At 44.9% G+C, this 26,878-nt stretch overlaps 1 protein-coding gene across 1 annotated transcript in view; it reads right to left on the bottom strand.

Annotated features, from left to right (window-relative positions):
• LOC137384059 (patatin-like phospholipase domain-containing protein 4) overlaps nucleotides 1-26,878 on the bottom strand; it is a 52,849-nt gene that overhangs the window by 7,777 nt on the left and 18,194 nt on the right. Inside the window, exons 4-6 of the mRNA XM_068057623.1 lie at nucleotides 7,530-7,736; nucleotides 6,891-6,951; nucleotides 707-823 (exon numbers count right to left, since the gene is read on the bottom strand). Coding sequence (XP_067913724.1) covers nucleotides 707-823; nucleotides 6,891-6,951; nucleotides 7,530-7,736 — 385 coding nt within the window. The remainder of the gene's footprint in view (nucleotides 1-706; nucleotides 824-6,890; nucleotides 6,952-7,529; nucleotides 7,737-26,878) is intronic.

Below are 26,878 nucleotides of genomic sequence, written 5' to 3'. Positions count from 1 at the left end.
GCAGAGAGGTGGAAGCTCCAGTGCCTAGATCTGGTGGGGAAATCCAGATCAAGATGACATAACATTAAAATTAGAACTAGACGTGTTCGAGAGAAATCAGGAAGCACCTGTTTACACAAAGCAGAGTTAAAATCTGGAATCTCCTTCCCCCATAAGGGTATGGATGCAAGGAGGCAACATGACATGAATAGATTTTTGTAGGTAAGTGTATCAAGGGATATGGAGTAAAGATAGGTAAATGCAGTTGTGTACAGAGCAGGTATGATCCAATTGAGCGGCAGAACAGTTTCAAGAGGCTAAATGGCATTCTCCTGCTCCTATGCTTCCATTTAACTCTCAAACTAATTATTACTGGAGGTCCAATGTGGCATTTGAAACAAAAGGACTATTTTTCCAACCATCCCCTCAAAAGGGAGGCTGAGGCATTCTTTTCACAGCCCAAGGAATCTGTCCTGTTCAGAGTCAGGTACTTTGCTTTTCCTGGGATGTCCGCCTTTGAGCTTGGCCAGTTACTGGAGTTCAAAGTGGCCTAACTTGGCCTTCCTGTTATCCTTACACTACAGATGTTGTCTGTCAGCTGGGCCAGAAGATTCAGCAGCCCCTGTGGGCATGGAACTACAACAGTTCTGCTAACCAATGGTACTGCAATAAAAGAAACTGGTGATAGGGCCTTTAAATGATAGAAAAGAAAATAGAAGATTGGTACATTCAAAAATCCAGGCCTTATGTTGAGATACTCTCTGTGCAGAACCATCCTTGGAGCACTCCTCAGGTTCCAGATGCTGGGGGACGTGTTTACCCCTTGGAGAATGTGTACCACAGTCTAGAAACAAAAACAGGACTTATATCAAATGAATCGAAAGATTGGATGGCATTGACCCAAATAATAGAGAGCGAGCGAGCGAGCGGGGAGGAGAGAGAGAGCGAGCGGGGAGGAGAGGGAGAGAGAGAGAGCGAGCGGGGAGGAGAGGGAGAGAGAGAGAGCGAGCGGGGAGGAGAGGGAGAGAGAGAGAGCGAGCGGGGAGGAGAGGGAGAGAGAGAGAGCGAGCGGGGAGGAGAGGGAGAGAGAGAGCGCGAGCGGGGAGGAGAGGGAGAGAGAGAGAGCGAGCGGGGAGGAGAGGGAGAGAGAGAGAGCGAGCGGGGAGGAGAGGGAGAGAGAGAGCGAGCGGGGAGGAGAGGGAGAGGGAGAGAGCGAGCGGGGAGGAGAGGGAGGGAGAGAGAGCGAGCGGGGAGGAGAGGGAGGGAGAGAGAGCGAGCGGGGAGGAGAGGGAGAGAGAGAGAGCGAGCGGGGAGGAGAGGGAGAGAGAGAGAGCGAGCGGGGAGGAGAGGGAGAGAGAGAGAGCGCGGGGAGGAGAGGGAGAGAGGGAGAGAGGGAGAGAGTGCGGGGAGGAGAGGGAGAGAGAGAGAGAGTGCGGGGAGGAGAGGGAGAGAGAGAGAGAGAGTGGGGAGGAGAGGGAGAGAGAGAGAGAGAGTGGGGAGGAGAGGGAGAGAGAGAGAGAGTGGGGAGGAGAGGGAGAGAGAGAGAGTGGGGAGGAGAGGGAGAGGGGGGAGGAGAGGCGTTGACGTGGGGGAGGCCGGGGGTGGGAAGAGAGAGAGAATTTCCAGCCAACACAGTTGAACGGTGCTGAGACAAGTTGGAAGCTGCAACAGAGACAGGAGACTGCATTTGCAAAAGCGACTTTTCTACCAGGGAGAATTGACCCAAGACATCAGCAACGTCTTCAACCCAAAGCGAATGGCCCGGGGACTGCAACATCCCAACCATCAAACAGACCTGCAACTTTTAAAATTCACCTTCTGAAGGAAGTCGCCACAGGTTATTTCTGAAACAGACTTTTACAACTCAAACTCTAAAAACCTCTTCTCCCTTTCCCTCTTTACTTGTCACTTGTGTGTGCGCAGGAGTGAGTGGATGCCATTGAGACAATCTTTTGATAAGCCATATTGTTCAATAAATAATCTTGTTTTAAACCTAAAGAAAACCTGTCGCTGTTTATTTGACAAATAAAACACAAAGGGGTTAAACCCCGATTTAAAAAAAAACACTTGCCGAGGTCAGTGGGAATCAAACAGTGGGAACCACCCTCACCCCTCAGCACGTGGCAGTAACACTGCGCTCTCTTCGACTCCCACTGACTCTCCACTTTTACCTGTGGCTCTTTGGCACTGTTTTCCCTCAGGCTTGCTCTGAATGCTACTTGCCTCAACTACACCGTACGGTAACAACACTAACTACTCTCTGGTCTCGACCCAACTATTCTGGCTGGCTTCCCACATTCTACCCTCCATAAACTTGGGGTTATCGAAAACTCTGCTGCCCGTTTTCTCACTCAAGTCCAGTTCACTCACTGAGCTACATTGACTCCTGGTTAAGCAATGTCTCCATTTTAAAATTCTCATCCTCGTTTCCAAATCCCTCAATGGCCTCACCCCTCCCTATCTCTGGAACCGCACCCCTCCCTATCTCTGGAACCTGCTCCAGCCCCACAACCCTCCGAGATTTCTGCGCTCATCTAATTTTGGCCTCGAGCATCACAGATTTTAAATCGCTCCACCATTGGTCGCCATCCCTTCAGCTGCTGAGATCCTAAACTCAGCAATTCCCTCCCTACACCTCTCTGCCTCACTTTCCTCCATTAAAACTTGCCTCCGACCAAGCTTCTGATCATCTGCCCTAATATTACATTAAAGGCGTTATACTCCAAACAATGTTTCTCCTGAATTCCTTTTTGGATTTTTTTTTTTTTTTAATGACCATCTTCTATTCAAAGCCCCTCGTTTTAGACTCCCCAAGTGGAATATTCTAGTCGTCAAGTCAGCAAATAACATCAAGCCCTGGAAACAGAGCAGAGGGATCCAAGGCTGACCCCTAGTGTTAGAGGGCAGATTTACAAGCGGATCATTAATTAACTGATAACCTTATTATGAAATATAACAAATTATTGCTGAGAGAGTTCAGATGAAAGATCACAGATCCCAAAATGTTATTCGTCTCTTCACAGATGTCAGACCTGCTGTGTATTTCCAGCATTTTCTGTTTTTATTTTAGAAAAAAAAGCAGGTACAAATGCTGCAGCCCGTGAATGAGCGACAGCTTAGGAATTTGGTAAGCGTGGGAATTCTGTGCAGTGATGGAGGAGATGCTGCTCTAACCTTTTACAAAATAGGTGTGGTCTAAGAAAGGGAGCCAGAGACCAGCAGCGAGATGGGAGAGCCGAAGCCCAGCAGCATTAGTTAGGTGAGCAGGCAGGTGAGTAGTTGGTGAGTTTTAAGTTGTTTTTTTCTCTCTCTAAATGGGGCAATAGTTTACGTGGAACTGGGGAGACATGGGTATGGCATTAAATTTATAGCTTTACTAGTTAAAACAATTGATATAATTACAAATAATTGTTGAGCGATATTTCTAAACCTAATTTGTTAAATAAAACACAATAAGAATGGCAAAACAGGTGATGTACTGGAGCTGTAGCCCATGGGAGCTGGAAGACATCCGTGTGATCCACAGCAACCACATTCAGCAGTAAGTGTCTGCAGCTCAGGAACTTTGGCTCAGTTTGATGAGCCGCAGTCTGAGCTTCAGACACTATGATGCATCAGGGAGGGGGAAAAGTTACCTGGACACTTAGGTCCTGGAGGCACTTACACCTCTGAGGATAGGTTCTTCTTATTTGGACTGTGGTCAGGGATAGGAGGGTGTGACTGCAAGTGAGGCAGGTAGGGGATCCAGAAGGTAGGTGTGGAGGAGCCTCAGCCCTTGCATTTGTCCAACAGGTTTGATGTTGTTTTAGCTTGTGTGGATGACAGCAGGAGCTGCAGGGAGGATGAGCGATCTAACCTCACCACTGTGGTACAGAGGGCCATTCAAGTGAGCAGTGGTGGGAGTTAAAAGGAATGCAGTAGTAGTAAGGGACAGTATATAGTTCGGGGAATAGATACTGTTCTCCGCAGACCAGAGTGCGAGTCCCGAAGCCTGCCTGATGCTAGGGTTAAGGCATCTCCTCGGGGCTGGAGAGAAACTTGCAGTGGGAGGGGAAGGATCCAGTTGTCGTGGTCCTTGTGGGCACCAACAACATAGGTAGGACTAAGAAAGAGGTTCTGCTGAGGGATTATGAGCACCGAGCAGCTAAATTAAAAAGCAAAACAACAAAGGTAATAATCTGCGGATTACTACCTGAACCACGAGCAAACTGGCATTAGGTAAATAGGACTAGAGAGTTGAATGTGTGGCTCAAAGTAGTTGTGGGAGAAGTGGGTTTCGATTCATGCGGCATAGGCACCAGTACTGGGGAAAGAGGTAGCTGTACCACTGGGACCAATGTCCTGGCTAATCGTAAAACAAGTGCAGTAGAGGAGGCTTTAAACTAAATACTGGAGGGGTGGGGGGAAAGGGAGGGTTCACATGAGGGGAGAATTGGAAAGTTGAAGAGAAAGGACAAGGAAATAGTGCAGGGTAATGGTACTGGTAATGAGAACCAGAGTGCAACAGGAAGGAACAGAGCATACAAACAAAACAGCGCACCAACAAATAGTGTCCGAGTAGGCAAAAATGGTAAAAAGACAATTTAAGGCTCTTTATCTGAATGCTCACAACATTCATAACAAGATGGATTAATTGACAGCAGAAATATAAATCAATGCGTATGATAATGATAGCCATTACAGAGACATGGTTGCAAGGTGACCAAGGCTGGGTCCTGAATATTCAAGGGCATTTGACATTTCGGAAGGACAGGAAAAAAGGAAAAGGAGGTGGGGTAGCTCTGTTAATAAAGGCTGAGATCAGTGCAATAGTGAGAAATGATCTTGGTTCAGAAGATCAAGATGTAGAATCAGTTTGGGTGGAGGTAAAAAAATAGCAAAGGAAAGTCACCGGTGGGAGTAGTTGATAGGCCCACAAACGGCAGCTCCAAAGTAGGACAGAGTATACATCAAGAAATAATGGGAGCTTATAAGAATGGTATGGCAATAATTGTGGGTGATTTTAAGCTTCATATCAATTGGACAAATCAAATTAGCAAAGGTAGCCTGGAGGATGAGTTCATAAAGTGTATTAGGGACAGTTTCTTAGAACAATATGCTCAAGAACCTACCAGTGACCAGGCTATTTTGGACCTGTTAATGTGTAATGAGACCTGATTAATTCAAGGCCTCATTGTAAAGGATCCTCTAGGCAAGAGTGATCATAACATGTTGAATTTCACATTCAATTTGAGGGTGAGAAATGTGGGTCCAGAACTCGTGTCTTAAACTTGAATAAAGGTAATTACAAGGGTATGAAGACATAGGTGGCTAAAGTGGACTGGGAAAATAGTTAAAAGGTAAGATGGTAGAGAAGCAGTAGCAGACATTTAAGGAGCTATTTCATAATTCTCAACAAAGATATATTCCACTGAGGAAGAAAGACTACCAAAAGAATGCACTATCCATGGCAACTCAGGAAGTTAAGGGTGGTATCAAATTGAAAGAAAAAGGGGTTCAATGCTGCAAAGATTAGTGGTAGGTCAGGAGATTGTGAAAATCTTTAGAAACCAGCAAAGATGACAAAAAAAAAATTAGAGTACGAGAGAAAACTAGCAAGAAATATAAAAACAGACAGTAAAGGTTTCTCCAAGTAAATAAAGAGTAGCTAAAGTGAGCTAGGAGTGTTGATTCAGTGTAACCCCTCATTTCTAATTGCTATCGGTATTTTTATGGCCTGCTTTTCGGGTTCTACAATCACATAGTCTGTGAAGCACAACGGCATTCTTTGTTTAAAAGTTTGAACTTGTATAGGATATCAGTGGCCTTCTAGTTCATGCTGGGAACTTTGGTATCCATCTTTCTGCTGTTCTTTTGCTTAAAACTCACTTTACGATTTGTTCTATGACTCTGTGCTGTTTCCCCTTTAAGAAATTTTCAGTTATTTGGCTGCTTGAGACCACAGCACTGATCCCTGTGGCACTTCACTAGTTACAGTTTGCCAACCTGAAAAAGATCCATTTATCCCGATTCTCTGTTTCCTGGTAGCTAACCAATCCTCTATCCATGCTAATATATCACCCCCAACACCATGAGCTACAATCTTGTTCAGTAACTTTTTTGTGGCACCTTATCAAATGCCTTTTGGAAATCCAAATCTATTAGTTCTCCTTTATCTACCCTGTTTGTTACATCCTCAAAAAATTCTAATACATTTGTTAAACATGATTTCTCTTTCACAAAACCATGTTGACTCTGCCGGATTGTATTGGGATTTTCTAGATGTCCTGCTTTTACCGCTTCAATAATGGATTCTAGCATTTACCCAACAACAAACTTTAGGCTGACTGGCCTACAGTTTCCTGCTTCCTGTCTCCCTCCTTTCTTGAACAGAGGTGTTAAATTTTCAGTTTTCTAATCCACTGGGACCTTTCCGGATTCTAGGGAACTTTGGAATATTTCAACCAATGCATCCACTACCTCTGCAGCCACTTCCTTTAAGACCCTCGGATGCAGGCCATCAGGTCCAGGGGACTTGTCAGCCTTTAGTCCCATTAGTTTTCCTAGTACTTTTTTCTCTAGTGAGAGATTGTTTTAAGTTCTTCCCTCCCTTTTACCACCTGATTTTCTACTATTCTTTTCTGACGCTTTTTCTGTCTTCTATGGTGAAAACAGATAGAAAATACTCGTTAAAAGTCTCTGACATTTCCTTGTTTCCCCATTATTAATTCCCCAGTCTCATCCGCTAAGGGCCCAATGCTCATTTTAGCTATTTTTTTCCTTTTTATATACTTGTAAAGTATTTACTGTCTGTTTTTATATTTCTTGTTCCAGCTGAGAAAGAGACACAGGAAAACCAAATCTGCAGGATCACAAGTACGCAGACATTATATACACGTGCCGCTCAGGCTGTGCTATGAATCCAAACTCACTGTTTTGCAGCAGGTAGTGCAAAGCGTCACTATAACCATTCCAAACAAACCTCTGCAGAATCTGAAACACAATCATAAAGGTTCAGCTCAGTGTCACAGTTGCAGGCTTCTCTCTCAGTCTCCGGCACAATCAGGATACGGTCCCAGACACTGGCAGGTGGGGTACGGATTTGCCAACTAATTATCTGAATGGGAAAGAGCAAGAGAGAAAAACACTCAGGTTTTCCAGCTCTCAACAACCATTAGTCTAAAGGAAGGGAAGAAGCTGAAGCTAATTGGTACAGATACACTGTGTACGAATGTTGAGCTTGGCTGTGATGCCTTCAGTGGGCAAACAGCCTGACAACACAATGATCAGCCTCATGCATGAGCAATAACTACTTTGCAGCTACTGCTGACCCCCCTGCAAACCAAATCCTAGAACATGAGCATTCCAGGAAAGGAGAGCAAAGGGAAAAACAAATTAAACTCACTGTCATGGAGGAGCGATTAGGTCCTTTAACATGGGGTTAGACGTAGGAGAAAGAGATGGAAAGATGACACCCTCTGTGTACAGAGTGGGTCCACCGACTGTTTTCTGACAGACATGGGAAGGAAAGGAGCTTAGTGTGAAAGAGGGCTTTGTACAAGCCGGTTTACCTTGGAATGAGGTGGGAAGAGAGCTAAAACAACACGGTGCAGGTTTTCAGGGGATAACACGAAGCTGCAGTTGCTGAACCAGAGGAGGAAGTAGTCAGCGCTGTCCCTGGGACAAATATCAGTCTCTCCTGAGAACGGGGAAATGGTGATGGTGTTCGTCACGTCATACAAAGGCTGCATGTTGGTAAACCCTCCATCAATGTAATGCTGGCAAAGGAACCACAGGCATTAAACATTCACTTCCACCCACATGGTCAACCCAGGCCCACCATCTCCTCGTTTTGAGCACATTATGAGGATCAATGGCTTGTGGGAACTCCCTCAGTGAATCAGTACTGCACATAGAGCATTACTGAGGCAGCAGACCAAATTCCTGAGTTACTGATTCCCTGCTGGGTAGGTGGAAACAAAACCTGGTCTCTGTGTCCCTGGGCCTTTGGTTGAGGGCAAAGAAAGATGACAGGGTTCCCACTCCTTACTTGATTTAACACATTTTTATTCAGAGAACCATATCCGTCCATCAACGCTGTGAGGTCACGGAGTAACTAGCTTACAGTGCTTGTCAGAGGAAATAGTGTGTTTGGAGTTGCACACTAACAGGAATCAAGGTAACTCAGTAGCATTGCTTGGGCTTGGCTAGAGATGGAGTACTAAGGGACTTGCATCATAGGATTGCAGAATCATGCTTAGCAGGTTTGTTGCCCTATGTGGGGCTTTACAGGCTCAAACAAGATGAATGAAACTTGCTGCATTTTTCTGGATACAACTAAATATTGGGAAGACTGAAGACAATTGTCTTCAGCCCCTGCCACAAGCTGCTTCAGCCCGAAGCTCTGGAATTTAAAACCTACTTTGACCAGGCTTTTGGCCACCTATCCTTTCTCTTCATGTAGCTTGATTTTGTCTGATAATACTCCTGTGAAGTGCCTTCAGACGTTTAAACTATGTTAAAGGCACTATATAAATGCAAACTGTTGTCCACAGAATGATACGGCACAGGAGTTGTGCCAACTCTTCGAAAGAGCAATCCAATTAGTTCCAGTCTCTTGCTTTACCCCGTAGTCCTGCAAACCTTTCCCCTCAAAATACTTACCCAATTCTCTTTTGAATGTTATTATTGAATCTGCTTCCACCACCCGTTCAGGCAACACATTCCATATCACAACAACTGTGTGAAAAAAATTCTCATGCTGCCTCTGGTTCTTTGTACTCTACTCCTCGGTTTATAAAGCCAAGAATCTTGCACTTTAAAAAAAAATAAAACAGCCGCGTCAACTTGTCCTCAAAGATTTGCATTTGAACACCCACAGGTCTCTATTACTGCAGCCCATTAAAATTAGTTTATATTGCCTGTCCTCATTCTTCCTACCAAAATGAATCACTTCACACTTCTCAAAGTCAAATCTCACCTGCCACGTGTCTGTCTATTTCACAGTCTATGTCCTCTTGAAGTCGCTACCATTGTCCTCACTGTTTACTACCTTTCTGAGTTTTAGTGTCCTCTGTAAACTTTGAAACTATGCCCTGTATATCCAGGTCATTAATATATATTAAGAGCAGTGGTTCTAATACCAACCCCTGGGAAACACCACTGTAAACCCCCTCATCTAAAAAACAACCAATCACTACTACAGTGTTTTCGCTCTTAGTCAATTTCCTACCCACACTGCCACTACCCCTTTTAATCCTATGAACTTCAATTTGCGAACAAGTCTATTATGTGGTACTTTCTCAAAAGCTTTTGACAAGTCCATATGTGTAACATCAACCCTTTGTTACTTCAAAACAGGACTCTAATCAAATTAGTCAAACTTGAGTTGCTTTTAACAAATTCCTGCTGGATTTCAGTTATTAACCCATATTTTTCCAAGTAATAATTACATTTCTTCCGGATTATTGTCTCGAAAAGCTCTCCTACCACAGACGTTCCTCTGGCCAGCCTGTAATTGCTGGCTTTATCCCTCTGAACAGGGCAATCCTCCAGTCTTCCGGCACCACTCCCATATTTCAGCAGGACTGGAAGATGACTGCCAGAGTATCCTCTATCGCTATCCGCACTTCACTCAGCAACCGAGGAAACATCCCGTCCAGACCGGCAGACTTATTGTTTAAAACCTTGACAGCTACAAAGCTTTTCGTAAATCCTCTTTATTTAGGAACATAGGAGCAGGAGTAGGCCATTCAGCCCATCGAGCCGGCTTCAATATTCAATACGATCATGGCTGATCATCCACTTCAATGCCTTTTCCCTCCCACACTATCCCCATATCTCCTTATGCCATTGGTATTTAGAAAGCAGCCAATCTCTGCTTTGAACAAACTCAATGACTGAGCTTCCACAGCCCTCTGGGGTAGAGAATTCCAAAGATTCACAACCCTCTGAGTAAAGAAATTTCTCTTCATCATGGTCCTACGTGGCTTCCCCATTATTTTGAAATTGTGCTCCCTGGTTCTAGACTACCCAACCAGGGGAACATCTTATCTGCATCTACCCTGAGATCACTTCTACTTCTTCGAAACTTTAGAGAATACAGGCCCAGTTTCCCCAATCTCTCTTCACAGGACAGTCCTACCATCCCGGGAACAAGTCTGGTGAACCTTCATTACACTCCCTCTATGGCTATAATATTCTTCCTAAGGTAAGAGGACCAAAACTGCACACAGTACTCCAGGTGCTATCTAACCAAGGTTCCATACAACAGAACCAAGTCTTCACTACTCCTGTACTCAAATCCTCTTGCAATTAAGGCCACCATACCATTAGCCTTCTTAATTGCTTGCTGCACCTGCGTGTTAGCTTCCAGTGAGATATTGATGAGGACACCCAGATCCCTTTGTACATCTACACTTTCTAATCTCTTACCATTTAAGAAATACTCTGCACATATATTCCTGCAACCAAAGGGGATAACCTCACATTTTTCCACATTATGTTCCATCTGCCATATTCTTGCCCACTCACTAAGTCTGTCCAAATCCCCTTGAAGCCGCTTTGCATCTTCCTCATAACACCCATGTCCACCTAGTTTTGTGTCATCCATGATCTTATAAATACTACATTTGGTCCCCACATCCAAATCATTGATATATATTGTGGACAGCTGGGGCTTGAGTACTGATCTTTGTGGTATCTCACTAGTCACAGCCTGCCAACGCGAGAATGACCTGATTATTCCTACTCTGTTTTTTGCCTGTTAACCAATCCTTAATCCATGCCAGTATATTACCTCCCATCCCATGTGCTTTAATTTTTCTAACCAACCTCCTGTTGCGGACTTTATCAAAAGCCTTCTGAAAATCCAAGTATACAACATCCACCAACTCCCCTTCATCAATTCGGTCAGTAACATTCTCAAAAAACTCCAACCGGTTCGTCAAACATGATTTCCCATTCAGAAATCCATGTTGACTATGCCCAATCATTATTATCCAAGTGTTCTTTTTTTCCACAATCTAAAGAATAGATTCTAGCATTTTCCCAATGACTGATATAAGGCTAACAGGTCTGTAATTCCTTGTTTTCTCTCTCCCTCCCTTCTTAAATAGTGGGGTGACATTTGCGACCTTCCAATCTGCAGGAATAGTTCCAGAAACTATAGAATTTTGTAAGATGATCACCAATGCATCCATTATTTCCATAGCTACCTCTTTCAACACTCTGGGATGTAGAATATCAGGTCCTGGGGACTTATCAACCTTCAGCCCCATTAATTTCTCCAATACAGCCTTTTTACTAATACTAATTTCCTTCAATTTCTCATTCTCCCTAGTCCTAATTCTGGGAGATTTCTTGTATCTTCCTCAATGAAGACAGACACAAAGTAATCATTTAGCTTCTCTGCCATTTCTCTATTCTCCATTATAAATTCTCCTGACTCTACCTGTAATGGACCCACATTTGTCTTAGCCAAACGTTTCCTAACTACATACCTATAGAAGCTTTTACAGTCCATTTTTATGTTTTTTGCTAGTTTACATTCATATTCTATTTTCCCTTTCTTTATCAGTTTCTTGGTCCTCCTTTGCTGTGTTCTAAAATCCTCCCAATCCTCAGGTTTACTAACATTTCTGGCAACTTTATGGGCCTTTTCTTTTAATCTTATACAATCCTTAACTTCTTTGGTAATCACAGTTGACTAACTTTTATTTTTGGGGTATTTGTGCCTTAAAGGAATGTACAGTTGCTGTAAACTATGTAATATTTCTTTAAAGACTATCCATTGTCTATGCAGGGTCATACTTTCTAATGTATTTTCCCAACCCACCTCAGCCCTTCATAATTTCCTTTGTTCAAATTTAACACCCTGGCTACCTCACTTTCAAACATAATGCAAAATTCTATCATATTATGCTCATTTTTATCCTGTTCAATTTTTCTCCAATCACCTCCTTTACTGTCTTAATCAAAAAAATTACCACAAAAGGTTCCTTGACCAGAACATTCTTCACTGGTGATAAAGAGGTAGCATTCAGGACTGATCTCTGCAATAACTGATTGGTGGGACATAAATAGGCTGTATCCATCAGGTCCTGTGTAGAACTTGTTAGATGAAAGATGGAAAATTGCGGGGAGTAAAAGTGGGACTTGGTATGCCTAAGGCTCCATGGCCCTGATATGTAAAGGGAGCACAAGAACAAAAGTAGGCCATTTAGCCTTGCGACTGTTCTACCATTCAATGAGATCATCGATGATCTGTAACCTAATTCCATATACCCACCTTTGCCTCATAGCCCATAGATCTTTGTTAACCAAAAGTTATCAAACTCAGATTTAAAACAATTGACCTAGGATCAGATAATGGGCAGGTACTGAAATTGTCAAGATGTGACTAGTGGTGCCCCACAGGAATCTGCACTGGGGTCTCAACTATTCATTTATTAGTGATTTAGATGACTGGATTGTGATCTACATATCCAAGTTTGCTGATGACACAAAGATAGGTGGCATTGTCGATGGGAGCTTAAAATACAAAAATACATTCACGGAGAAGACTTGGAGGGCGGAGTTCCAGACCGGTAAGTATAAAAAAAACACTTACCTTGGGGATTCGCGGCCTACATTCACGGAGAAGACTCGGAGGGCGGACTTCCGGACCGGTAAGTATAAAAAAAAACTGGTAAAAAAAAACTGAAAAGTGACGTCACAGGAAAGCTGTGACCTGATTGGCTGGTAGGGAATTTGTACTGAATTTGAAAATAAAACATTGGTAAAAATTGATTAAAACCCTTAATTAACTAATTAATAAGTAGAGTAACTAAACCAGAGGGAGGAGATTACTGTATTTAGTTAGCATTTAATATTTATAGTAGAAATCTAGCACTAGGGACCATATAGTTAATTATAACAATTTAGTAAGGATTTAATAAGTATTTATTTATTTTATATTAATTAACTAATTAGTGCTAGAAATGACAGTTAGAGGGGTGAAGTGCTTCACCTGTGAGATGTGGGAAGTCCGTGACGCTTCCAGCGTTCCGGACGACTACATCTGCAGGAAGTGTACCCGGTTGCAGCTCCTCACAGACCGCATGGATCAGTTGGAGCGGCAACTGGATGCACTTAGGAGCATGCAGGTGGCAGAGAGCATCATAGACAGGAGTTTTAGAGAAGTAGTTACACCCAAGGTGCAGGCAGATAGATGGGTGACCACTAGAAGGGGCAGGCAGGCAGTGCAGGAATCCCCTGTGGCTATCCCCCTCTCTAACAAGTATACCGTTTTGGATACTGTTGCGGGGGATGGCCTATCAGGGGAAAACAGCAGCAGCCAGAGCAGTGGCACCACGGCTGGCATTGTTGTTCAGCAGGGAGGGACAAAGCGCAGAAGAGCAATAGTTATAGGGGACTCTATAGTCAGGGGCACAGATAGGCACTTCTGTGGACAGGAAAGAGACTCCAGGATGGTATGTTGCCTTCCTGGTGCCAGGGTCAAGGATGTCTCTGAACGGACAGGGGGCATTCTGAAGGGGGAGGGAGAACAGCCAGAGGCTGTGGTACACATCGGTACCAATGACATAGGCAGGAAGAGTGATGAGGTCCTGCAGGGGGAGTTTAGGGAGTTAGGTAGAAAGTTAAAAAACAGGACCTCTAGGGTTGTAATCTCGGGATTACTCCCTGTGCCACGTGCCAGTGAGGCTAGAAATAGGAAGATAGTGCAGCTAAACATGTGGCTGAACAGCTGGTGTATAAGGGAGGGTTTCAGATATCTGGACCATTGGGATCTCTTCAGGGACAGATGGGACCTGTACAAGAAGGACGGGTTGCATCTAAACTGGAGGGGCACAAATATCCTGGCTGTGAGGTTTGCTAGCGTCACTCGGGAGGGTTTAAACTAGTGTGGCAGGGGGGTGGGAACCAGAGCAGTAGGACAGCAAGTGAAATAAATGAAGGGGAACTAGTAAATAAACCCAGTAAGACTAAGAAGAAGAGCAGGCAGGGAGATGTTGCGGAGCACAGCGGGACTGGTGGTCTGAAGTGCATGTGTTTCAATGCGAGAGGTATAACAGGTAAGGCAGATGAACTTAGAGCTTGGATTAGTACTTGGAACTATGATGTTGTTGCTATTACAGAGACTTGGTTGAGGGAAGGACAGGATTGGCAGATAATTGTTCCAAGATTTAGAAGCTTCAGGCGGGATAGAGGGGGATGTAAAAGGGGTGGGGGAGTTGCAATACTGGTTAAGGAGAATATCACAGCTGTACTGTGGGAGGACACCTCAGGGAGGTCATGCAGCGAGGCAATATGGGTGGAGCTCAGGAATAGGAAGGGTGCAGTCACGATGTTGGGGGTTTACTACAGGCCTCCCAACAGCCAGCGGGAGGTAGAGGAGCAGATATGTAGACAGATTTTGGAAAGATGTAAAGGTAACAGGGTTGTAGTGGTGGGTGATTTTAACTTCCCCGATATTGACTGGGACTCACTTAGTGCTAGGGGCTTAGATGGGGCAGAATATGCAAGGAGCATCCAGGAGGGCTTCTTGAAACAATATGTAGATAGTCCAACTAGGGATGGGGCCGTACTGGACCTGGTCTTGGGGAATGAGCCCGGCCAGGTGGTCGAAGTTTCAGTAGGGGAGCATTTCGGGAACAGTGACCATAATTCCATAGGTTTTAAGGTACTTGTGGATAAGGATAAGAGTAGTCCTCGGGTGACGGTGCTAAATTGGGGGAAGGCCAATTATAACAATATTAGGCAAGAACTGAAGAATTTAGATTGGGGGGCGGCTGTAAATCAACATCTGACATGTGGAAGTCTTTCAAACGTCAGTTGATTAGAATCCAGGACCAGCATGTTCCTGTGAGGAAGAAGGATAAGTTTGGCAAGTTTCGGGAACCTTGGATAACGCGGGATATTGTGAGCCTCGTCAAAAAGAAAAGGGAAGCATTCGTAAGGGCTGGAAGACTAGGAACAGACGAATCCCTTGAGGAATATAAAGACAGTAGGAAGGGCTAAAAGGGGTTATGAGAAGTCATTGGCAAACAGGATTAAGGAAAATCCCAAGGCTTTTTATACATATATAAAGAGCAAGAGGATAACCAGGGAAAGGGTTGGCCCACTCAAGGACAGAGAAGGGAATCTATGTGTGGAGCCAGAGGAAATGGGTGAGGTACTAAATGAGTACTTTGCATCAGTATTCACCAAGGAGAAGGACTTGGTGGATGAGGAGCCTAGAGAAGGGAGTGCAGATAGTCTCAGTCATCTCATTATCAAAAAGGAGGTGGTGTTGGGTGTCTTGCAAAGCATTAAGGTAGATAAGTCCCCAGGGCCTGATGGGATCTACCCCAGAATACTGAGGGAGGCAAGGGAAGAAATTGCTGGGGCCTTGACAGAAATCTTTGCATCCTCATTGGCTACAGGTGAGGTCCCAGAGGACTGGAGACTAGCCAATGTTGTTCCTTCGTTTAAGAAGGGTAGCAAGGATAATCCAGGAAATTATAGGCCGGTGAGCGTTACGTCAGTGGTAGGGAAATTATTAGAGAGGATTCTTCGAGACAGGATTTACTCCCATTTGGAAACAAATGAACTTATTAGCGAGAAGCAGCATGGTTTTGTGAAGGGGAGGTCGTGTCTTACTAATTTGATTGAGTTTTTTGAGGAAATGACAAAGATGATTGATGAAGGAAGGGCAGTGGATGTTATCTATATGGACTTCAGTAAAGCCTTTGACAAGGTCCCTCATGGCAGACTGATACAAAAGGTGAAGTCACATGGGATCAGAGGTGAGCTGGCAAGATGGATACAGAAATGGCTCGGTCATAGAAGACAGAGGGTAGCAGTGGAAGGGTGCTTTTCTGAATGGAGGGATGTGACTAGTGGTGTTCCACAGGGATCAGTGCTGGGACCTTTGCTGTTTGTAGTATATAAATGATTTGGAGGAAAACGTAGCTGGTCTGATTAGTAAGTTTGCGGACGACACAAAGGTTGGTGGAGTTGCGGAGAGTGATGAGGATTGTCAGAGGATACAGCAGGATATAGATCGGTTGGAGACTTGGGCGGAGAAATGGCAGATGGAGTTTAATCCGGACAAATGTGAGGTAATGCATTTTGGAAGGTCTAATGCAGGTGGGAAGTACACAGTAAATGGCAGAACCCTTAGAAGTATTGACAGGCAGAGAGATCTGGGCGTACAGGTCCACAAGTCACTGAAAGTGGCAACGCAGGTGGATAAGGTAGTCAAGAAGGCATACGGCATGCTTGCCTTCATCGGTCGGGGCATAGAGTATAAAAATAGGCAAGTCGTGCTGCAGCTGTACAGAACCTTAGTTAGGCCACACTTAGAATATTGCGTGCAATTCTGGTCGCCACACTACCAGAAGGACGTGGAGGCTTTGGAGAGGGTACAGAGGAGGTTTACCAGGATGTTGCCTGGTCTGGAGGGCATTAGCTATGAGGAGGGGTTGGATAAACCCGGATTGTTTTCACTGGAATGACGGAGGTGGAGGGGCAACATGATAGAGGTTTACAAAGTTATAAGCGACATGGACAGAGTGGATAGTCAGAAGCTTTTTCCCAGGGTGGGAGAGTCAGTTACTAGGGGACATAGGTTTAAGGTAAGAGGGGCAAAGTTTAGAGGGGATGTGCGAGGCAAGTTCTTTACACAGAGGGTGGTGAGTGCCTGGAACTTGTTGCCGGGGGAGGTGGTGGAAGCAAGTACCATAGAGACGCTCAAGAGGCATCTTGACAAATACATGAATAGGATGGGAATAGAGGGATATGGGCCCCGGAAGTGCAGAAGGTTTTAGTTTAGGCAGGCATCAAGATCGGCACAAACTTGGAGGGCCAAATGGCCTGTTCCTGTGCTGTACTGCTCTTTGTTCTTATTAAGTGAATGGGCAACAATGGCAAATGGATCTTAATATAGGCAAATGTGAGACCATCCACTTTCGATCTAAAAAGGGTAGATCGGAGTACTTTCTCAATGGTGAAAAGCTAGAAGCTATGAAAGTCCAAAGAGACTCAGGAGTTCATGTACATAGATTTTTGAGACCCCAACACAGATCCCTGTCGGACACCACTAGTCACATCCTGCCAATTTGAGTAGCTGCTCATTATCTAATGTTAGGTCAATTGTTCATTTTAAACTTGAGATTGAAAGATTTTTGTTAACCAAAAGGGAATATGGGATATGATTGCCATTTGAAGAGAGTTCTGAATGTCTACCACCCTTAATATGTAGAAATGTTTCCTAACTTAACCTAAAAACTAAAGCCAGCTCTTTCAGGAGATATGTCCTCTAGTCCTGGATTCCCCAATCAGCACAAATAGTTTCTCCCAACCTACCCCCCATCTGTTCCCCTTAATATCTTGAAAACTTTGATCAAATCACCCTTTAATCTTCTAAATTTGAGGGAACACAACCTTAGTTTGCATAATCTCTCATAATTCAATCCATGAAGACCAGGTATCATTCTGGCAAATTTACAGTGCATGCTTTCCAAGGACATGATATCCTTCAGAAGGTGTGGTGCCCAGAACTGCTCACAGTACTCCATGTGTGGTCTAACCAGGACTTTTTATAGCTGAAGCACCACTTTTTATTCTTGTCCTCTAGATATAAAAAATCTCCCCCCACCCCCAAGACATTTTGGACCTCCACTGTTTCTAGTTTTTCTCCATTTAGAGTGTACCCGGTTCTATACTTTTTAAGTTCAATGTAGAGAACCTCAATTTGCCTGCATTGAAATACAATTCTCACAGGTTTTCCCATTCCCTTAATCTATCAATATCTCTGCAATTTTACACTTCCATCTACACTGCTTGTAAAGTCAGATATTTTTTATATTATGAGCAAATTTGGATATGCAGATCTCCATCTAGTCATCCAAGTCATTAATAAATGGATAGTTGAGATCCCAACACAAATCCTTGTGGCACACCACTATTCACATCCACCATCTAGAGCACCGGCCCATTATCCTTACTCTGCATCTCCAGCTGCTCAGGCAATCCTCTAACCAGCTCAATAATTTTCCTTCAATTCTGTGAACTTTAACTAACACAATCAAATTCCTTCTAGATGTCCATATAAATAATATCCACAGACTCCTCTCTTCACTACTTTAGTCACCTCTTCAAAAAATTCAACCCGGATCATCAGGTATGACCTGCCCTTTACAAGTCCATGCTGGCTCTCTCTGATCAGCTGAAAATTTTCAAGGTGTTCAGTCACCCATCCTTAATTCATGGACTCCAGTAATTTCCCAACAGGAGATGTTAGGCTAACTGGTCTATAAATCTCTGGTTTCTCTCACCTCATCTTGCTTAATGGAGGAGGGGAGGGAGCGTTCTTGCAGGAGGTGTTAAATTCAAACACAGCCTAGATATCAGGAATGGAGCCTTACTTACATATTAAAATTACAGATCCACTCCTCCAGAGCAAGTTACTCGGATGCCCTGAAACCCGTAGCAGTTAAAACGGAAACATGCCGTTTGCAACAGAGTGGAGGTCGGGTTTCGCCAACTTACCCATTTAACCCGACCCTCTCTGGTCCAATGTGAGAGTAACTGACATTTTTCAGGACACTTGTCTGACTGTTTGAAATGATTGACACAAAAAGCAGTGAACCCTTCAGATATGTGTCACCCAGACTGGTCGATTGAATGGAGAAAGGTTCCGAGATGAATTTTGATATCTGGGATTGTGTTCAGTACACCTCTCAGCAGAGTCTCTGTCTTTGTTGGAAATAGATGCTGTTGGACAGCTAGAAGACTCTTTAATCTTGCATTAGGTAAAGATCACCACAGAAGATGTAGACAGGGGCCCATATCAGGACAGAGAGTAATGTTTAAATCAGATTGTGCAGCTATACCAGCCAATTAGAGGCAGAGTTAAATGCATAGCTTGGCTGTACAAATTCCCTAAAAGCAAGGCTACAGTTTAGATAGCAAGCTCAGCTGATCATGCATACATATGAGGATGCAAGTGCAACAGATGATCCCGCCGCCACGGGGCTCATCAACTTGACCTCCCAGAAGCTATTGCCACCATCTAGGAGAGGAAGATGATCAAATCGACCACACTGCTCATAAGGACATGGTCGCAGAAGCTCTGAAAGCATTGCTAACCACTAGCACATAGATTTTAATCTACCCAACTGATTGGCTATGCAATACTGTTAACTGGTCAGCTATCCAAGGAGTATAATATACAATTCTTATTAATCCGGCGATTAACCTCACCATTTACTTCATTCTCTGACACAGATCTCAATAGTAATTTGATCAGCAGCAATCTAAATGTAGCATTACAGTGACACTGCTGAACTGTCTTTAAAACCTATCAATTTTATTCACTATTAACTGCGATCCAAATTTCTATATCACCCAATTATTATACAACTATTCATATCCCCATATTCAGGACCACTCCCTGACCTTGCCATTGATATGGCCTAGCTCCTCCAATCATGTCAATCACAGAGAAGACCATCTATGATCACTTCTTTGCATTGCTCTCCACCTACAATTCCCTCCGCCCTCTCAACTCTATTCTTTGTGTCCATCCTGGAAAAAACTCAGGCCTAATTCCTTTACAGTGGCACTTACAAAATCCCAACTGTTTAGACTTTGGCCCTCCATTCTTCTGTGCAGCAACTGATCTGCTCAATCACACCTCCATCTTTGATGACTCAGTTCCCATTAAAACCATTTCTCTCTCTCTCACACAGTCTGGTCTTTCCCCTTGGTATGGTCCACACCTCCACTCTCTCTAGTGCAAAAAAGAGACGGCCTTGAACAGATTATGGCAAACAACCGGTTTAGCCATTTACCACCAGATCCGGCTGGACCACATAGCTCTCATCTGCGGAAACTGCCCAGTATTCCAAGATCGTCCTGGATTGCAAAGATAACCCCGGCTTCTTTTCTCGGCAGCTTTCTCCACTTCTCAATTGCCTCTCTCCCGTCTCCTCCACCTTCACCTCCAACAAGTGCAAGGAGCTCACGGACTTCATCAGAAGATTGAGACCATCCGATTGGTTGCCTCTGCTTCTTTCCTCCCTTCCCCTCGCTCACAAGGACAAATTTTCCCACTGCCCTAGCCCTGAACTTGCACCTTTCTCTGGTTTCTCTCCTATGTACCCTCATTCTCTCTTCAAACTCACCTTTTCAATGAAACGTACTTCCTGCTCCCTCGGCCCTATTTCCACTAAATTACTGACCGCCAAACTTCCCTTCCTGGTTCCCATGTTATCCGATATTGTTAAGATACTTCCTCTCTCCTATAAATCTGCCATCAACAGCCCTCAAAAAAAAAAAACTCCCTGACCCCCTCCATCCTTGCAAACGCCTTTCCTCTCCAAAGTCCTCGAATATGGCGTCACCTCCCAAATCCGTGCCCAGCTTTCACGGAACTCCATGTCTGAATCCCTCCAATCAGGTTTCCGCACCATCACAGAACCAAAACGGCTCTCATCAAAAGCACAAATTACATTCTATGTGACTGCGACAAAGGTAAACTATCCCTCCTCATCCTTCTTGACCTGTCTGCAGCCTTTGACATAGCTGACCACACCATCCTCCTCCAAAGCCTCTCGTTCATTTTTCAGCTAGATGCAACTGCACTCACCTGGTTCCGTTCTTACCTATCCAGTCATTGTAACAGAATCACCTACACTGGCTTCTCTCCCAACTTCTACACAGTTACCTTAAAAATCTATCCTATGCACCCCCTTTCCCCACATTTCTCATCTACATGCTGCCCCTTGGTGACAAAATCCAAAAACACAGCATTGGTTTTCATACATCTGCTGACAACACGCTGCTCTCCCTCACCACCGCCTTTCTCGACTCTCCACCATCTCTACATTATCATACTGCTTATCTGACATCCAGCACTGGATGAGCAGAAATTTCTTCTAATCAAATATTGGGAAGAACGAAGCAATTATCTTTAGCTCCCACTGTAAACTCCATTCCCTAGCTACTGACTCAATCCTTCTCCCTGGCACCTGTCTGAGGCTGCACCAGACTGTTCGAAACACTGATGTCATATCTGATGAGCTTCTGACAACATATCTGTGCCATCACTAGGACCATTTACCTCCAGTTCCACAACATTGCCCTGTCTCAGCTCATCTGCTGCTGAAACCCTTATCCATGATTTTGGTACCTCTAGACTTGACTATTCCAACACACTCCTGGCTGGTCTTCCACATTCTACCCTCCATAAACTTGAGGTAATCCAAAGCTCTGCTGCCTGTGTCCTAACTCCCACTAAATCCCATTCACCCATCACTCCTGTGCTTGCTGATCTACACTGGCCTCCGGTTAAGTAACATCTTCATTTTAAAATTCTCATCCTGGTTTTCAAATCCCTCCATGTACTTGCCCCTCCCTAACTCTAATCTCCTCAACCCTCCAAGATCAATACGCTCTTCCAATTCTGGCTTCGTGAGCAACCCTGATTCTAAAAAAACAACTTGTATTTATATAGCATCCTTGACTTAATAAAATGGCCCAAGGCACTTCATAGGAGCAGTAAAAAAAAAAACAGGATTTGACACCCCACCACGTATGATGATATTAAGTCAAATGGCCAAAAGCTTGGTCAAATAGGTAGGTTTTAAGGATCATCTTAAAAGGTGAAAAGAGAGGTAGAGAGGCAGAGAGGCAGAGAGGCAGAGAGGCAGAGACATTTAGGGAAAGATTTCCAGAGCTCGGGGCCCAGGCAACTGAAGGCACAGCCACCAATGGTGCAGTGATTAAAATCGGGGTTGCTCAAGAGGCCAGAATTAGATGCAGATATTTGAGGCTTGTAAAGCTGGAGGAGATAACATGAGATAGGGAGAGGTGAGTCCAAGAGGGACTTGAAAACAAGGATGAGGATTTTTTTTTTTTTTTTTAAATGGAGGCGTTGCTTAACCAGGAGTCAATATAGGTCGCAAGCACAACGGTGATAGGTGAACAGAACTTAGTGCAAGTAAGAACACAGGCAGCAGAGTTTGATAGTCTCGAGATTACAGATGACAATCCTGTCTGGTCCTTATGTGGCTCAGTGTCAAATTCTGTGACAACATTCCTATGAAACACTTTTGGAGGTTTTATTACTTTAAAATTACTATATAAATATAGGTTGCTATTTATTTTTTGCATACTTAATGATTCGATTTGATTAGTGATAAGTGTGGTTTGCAGTCAATATTATGTGTGTATGACATGTTGTTCAACTTCTTTGTGGTTTAGGTGGAAAGGGTTACATCATTCTCTCAGTAGTTTGTGGGTATCCTATTTGAGGGCTGGTGAGAAAAATGCAAGACAGTTTGGCAGGTCAAAGCCAGACATCATTAACTCAAACACAAGCAGGATTGTAAACCTCAAATAGTTCCTGAGTGAAGAGTTAAAGTGAGGGGGTTAAGAATTCATCTGGTTCCTGATAAGGAAAAGGTCCAGATTACCCCCTCGGTCCCTGTGCTCCAGGCAGAACCTCTACAATACCCATTTGTGACTCGACGTCACCCCACGGGTATTGCACAAATATGCAGCAAAGGAAAGGTGTGTGTGGGGAGGGAAAGAACTATTGGGGAGGGGGTACAGTTCAAAGGGGGGGGGGGAAACCCATGGAATTTCTTCCGCAATGTGGCCAGGAATCAGCTGAAGCATTTTGTAATTTTAATGGAACCCAAAGTAGGTGTGTCTGAGACCAGTAGGCTCTGTTCTACCTTCAGCAACACATAAGCCTTTTCTGCAAAGGACAAGCTGTGTAAAGGCTGGGAGGCACTAGACACTCTCATTGTGTTTGCGAGTCGGCTAGTTTCCAAGTTGTAATTCCTGCTCGTTATCTCTATCCAACCATAGAAGCATTTAGCAGCTCCTGCTAGAAGGATATGTCTTTGTTGGTAACCCGCACCTCCTCACACACCCCACCAATAGGAACCTTGTTTCCCCTCTCCAGACTCACAGTCACTCTGGCTGAGATAGACCAGAAGCTTGTGGTCTGCTTAGCTGAGTATCACACCAGACATAGCAATTAGCCATTGAAAGGCCTCACAGTCAGAGGAATCTGGCCACCGCAGTACAGATGGGGAAACCTAGTCAAACTGCATAATTCAAAGCGATTTGGTTATTTATCAGTGAAGGGAATTCATGTAACAGCATATACTGGGAGCGGAGAACAGGAAGGGGTTTTACACACAGGAATAGCATGTACACTTAGTTTACATTCTGACTCTTAAAAAGGAGATAGGATAGGATAGAGAGCAGTTGATCAATCCAACAGCACATCACTCGAGTTTCTCATATGGTCATTTTAACGGACATCTGGTATGTGTAGATTGGGAATGTTTACCTCATTGAGATTTTCTATTCTTCTCCATTCACTGAAAAGGTCAGAGAGATCAACCTGTGTGAAAAATTCAAGGATATCCAAAACACCACAAATCCCCAAAAAACACATTTAAGAGTGGCATGGGCCAATTTAATATGGTCTACTGTCCCAATTTCATGCACCAGTTAATAAAAGGGTATATTGTGATCACAAGGAGCCCATATGACCATGACACCATAAGCAAGAAGTATGAAAAAATAAGATTAACATTTAGAAACTAAACCCTCTTTTTTGTAAAGCATGGCGATCAGATATTTCTCATCACACGATCTTCAAAAGGAAACCACACAGACTAGAAATAGACTCTAAGCCGCAGCATACAGCAGGGCAGAGTATCGACTGGGAACGAATGAGCCGTGCAAGTTTGCCACTTGTAACAGAATCAAAAGGATCAAAAGGAACACCCAGGAAGAGTCAGCACTTTCGTGAGAACAGTGGAGAAAATTACAAGGGAGGAAAAATAAAAATCCCAAGCTCACAAAGAACAATCCTGGGTGGAAAGTACTCCTGGATATTCAGTCACCTCAATGTCCTTCGACTTTGAAAAACGCCAGTGTTTAAAATAGATATATTGTATTACATTTGGTTATATGATCTAACTATTAGCTGCACCTCCTTTCCCCCACCCGCTCCCCCCTCCCAGCTCACCCCCTTCCCAGCTCCCCCCTCGCACCCCCTTCCCAGCTCCCCCTCGCACCCCCTTCCCCTGCACCCCTGAAGCCGCCTTCCCAGCTCCCCCTCGCACCCCCTTCCCCCCCACCTCCCCCCACCGGCATCCACCTACCCGAGCAGGGACCCTAAAAACCCCACTGCCTTGTGGGTGTCTCGGGAGAGACCAAGGCTAAGGGAGTAAACCTGAACAGAAAATCCGGAGCGGAACCCCGAAGGCGGTCATATGTCACCTTCGGCATGTTTCCGGCAGTTCCTGCAGCCATACCGGTGCCAAACGTCGTGCTCTGCACTCCTTTGGACCCCACCAGGAAAGCCGAGAGGGGGGTTTTGATGCTTGGGCAACTCACAACCTCCATACATCCACCCAGGCATGCGCCATGGAGAGGTCACTCCATAGTCGCCTCACAGCAACCAAAACAACACGGAAGGCAGCAGTTACGGGTTATAAGCCCAGCTCAACTGGCGTAGAGATTGGGCGCCACGGGTTGCCTTTGTCGGTGGGAGAGGTCATCGCATCTCACTGGACAGCTACCGCCCTCCTCAAACCGGGCAGCCCCCGGTCAGTAAGGTTCTGTCGCACCACAGTCCACCTGCTGCAATGGGTGCTTGGAACTCAGGGTCATTGCCTGACAAGTGGACTGTAACACCGCACCAAACAGCACGACAAAAAAAGGAAAGAAGGTACCAGCCCTTCATTTTGCAAGCTGGAACGTCAGAACTATGTGTCCTGGCCTGTCGGAAGACCTTACACAAATCAACGATTCTTGGAAGACCGCCATCATTAACAATGAGCTCAGTAGACTCAATGTAGACATTGCAGCACTTCAGGAGACACGCCTCCCCGCGAGCAGATCTCGAAGAGAGCAAGACTACACCTTCTTCTGGCAGGGTAGGGATCCTGAAGAACCAAGACAGCATGGAGTGGGCTTCGCCATCAGAAATTCTTTGCTCAGCATGATAGAGCCACCCTCAAATGGCTCGGAACGCATACTGTCCATCCGACTGCTCACCACCTCTGGTCCAGTACACCTACTCAGCATCTATGCTCCAACACTCTGCTCCCAACCTGAAGCTAAAGACCAGTTCTACAAGGAACTCCATAACATCATTAGTAGCATCCCCAATACCGAACACTTGTTCCTGCTGTGGGACTTTAATGCCAGGGTTGGAGCCGACCATGACTCATGGCCCTCCTGCCTTGGGCGCTATGGCATTGGAAGGATGAATGAGAACGGGCAGAGACTGCTTGAGTTGTGTACCTATCACAACCTCTGCATCACCAACTCGTTCTTTCATACTAAACCCTGTCACCAGGTTTCTTGGAGGCACCCAAGATCACGCCGTTGGCACCAGCTGGACCTCATTGTCACAAGGCGAGCCTCTTAAAACAGTTTCCACAGTGCGGACTGCGACACCGACCACTCCCTGGTGTGCAGCAAGGTTTGACTCAAACCAAAGAAGCTGCATCATTCCAAGCAGAAGGGCCACCCGCGCATCAACACGAGCAGAATTTCTCATCCACAGCTGTTACATAAGTTTCTAAATTCACTTGAAAAAGCCCTTCAAAACACTCCTACAGGGGATGCAGAGACCAAGTGGGCCCACATCAGAGATGCCATGTATGACTCAGCAATGACCACCTATGGCAAATGTGTGAAGCGGAATGCAGACTGGTTTCAATCTCAGTTGAACAGCAATGCACTGCGCTTAGCAGCTATGGCAGGTTCCAGATCTTCAAAGTGAGATTGAAACCAGTCATAGCCGCTAAGCGCATTGCACTGTTGAACTACAAGAAAGCCCCCAGCGAGTCAACATCCATAGCACTTAAAGCAGCCAGAAGCATTGCACAAAGAACAGCCAGGCACTGCGCAAATGACTACTGACAACACCTATGCAGTCATTTTTAGCTGGCCTCTGACACCGGAAACATCAGAGGAATGTATGATGGCATTAAGAGAGCTTTTGGGCCAACCATCAAGAAGATCGCCCCCCTCAAATCTAAATCAGGGAACACAATCACGGACCAACACAAGCAAATGGACCGCTGGGTGGAACACTACCTAGAACTGTACTCCAGGGAAAATGTAGTCACTGATACCGCCCTCAATGCAGCCCAGTCTCTGCCAGTCATGGATGAGCTGGACGAATAGCCAACAAAATCGGAACTCAGTGATGCCATTGATTCTCTAGCCAGCGGAAAAGCCCCTTGGAAGGACGACATTACCCCTGAAATAATAAAGAGTGCTAAGCCTGCTATACTCTCAGCACTACATGAACTGCTTTGCCTGTGCTGGGACGAGGGAGCAGTACCCCAGGACATGCGCGATGCCAATATCATCACCCTCTACAAGAACAAGGGTGACCGTGGTGACTACAACAACTACTGTGGAATCTCCCTGCTCAGCATAGTGGGGAAAGTCTTCGCTCGAATTGCTTTAAACAGGCTCCAGAAGCTGGCTGAGACTGTCTACCCTGAGGCACAGTGTGGCTTTCGAGCAGAGAGATCCACTATTGACATGCTGTTCTCCCTTCGCCAGCTACAGGAGAAATGTCGCGAACAACAGATGCCCCTCTACGTTGCTTTCATTGATCTCACCAAAGCCTTTGACCTCGTCAGCAGACGTGGTCTCTTCAGACTACTAGAAAAGATCGGATGTCCACCAAAGCTACTAAGTATCATCACCTCATTCCATGACAATATGAAAGGCACAATTCAGCATAGTGGCGCCTCATCAGACCCCTGTCCTAACCTGAGTGGAGTGAAACAGGGCTGTGTTCTCGCACCTACACTGTTGGGATCATCTTCTCCCTGCTGCTCTCACATGCATTCAAGTCTTCAGAAGAAGGAATTTTCCT

The sequence above is a fragment of the Heterodontus francisci genome, chromosome 25 (genome assembly GCF_036365525.1).
Source record: "Heterodontus francisci isolate sHetFra1 chromosome 25, sHetFra1.hap1, whole genome shotgun sequence".
NCBI lineage: Eukaryota > Metazoa > Chordata > Chondrichthyes > Heterodontiformes > Heterodontidae > Heterodontus > Heterodontus francisci.
This window is presented reverse-complemented; position numbering and strand designations above follow the sequence as displayed.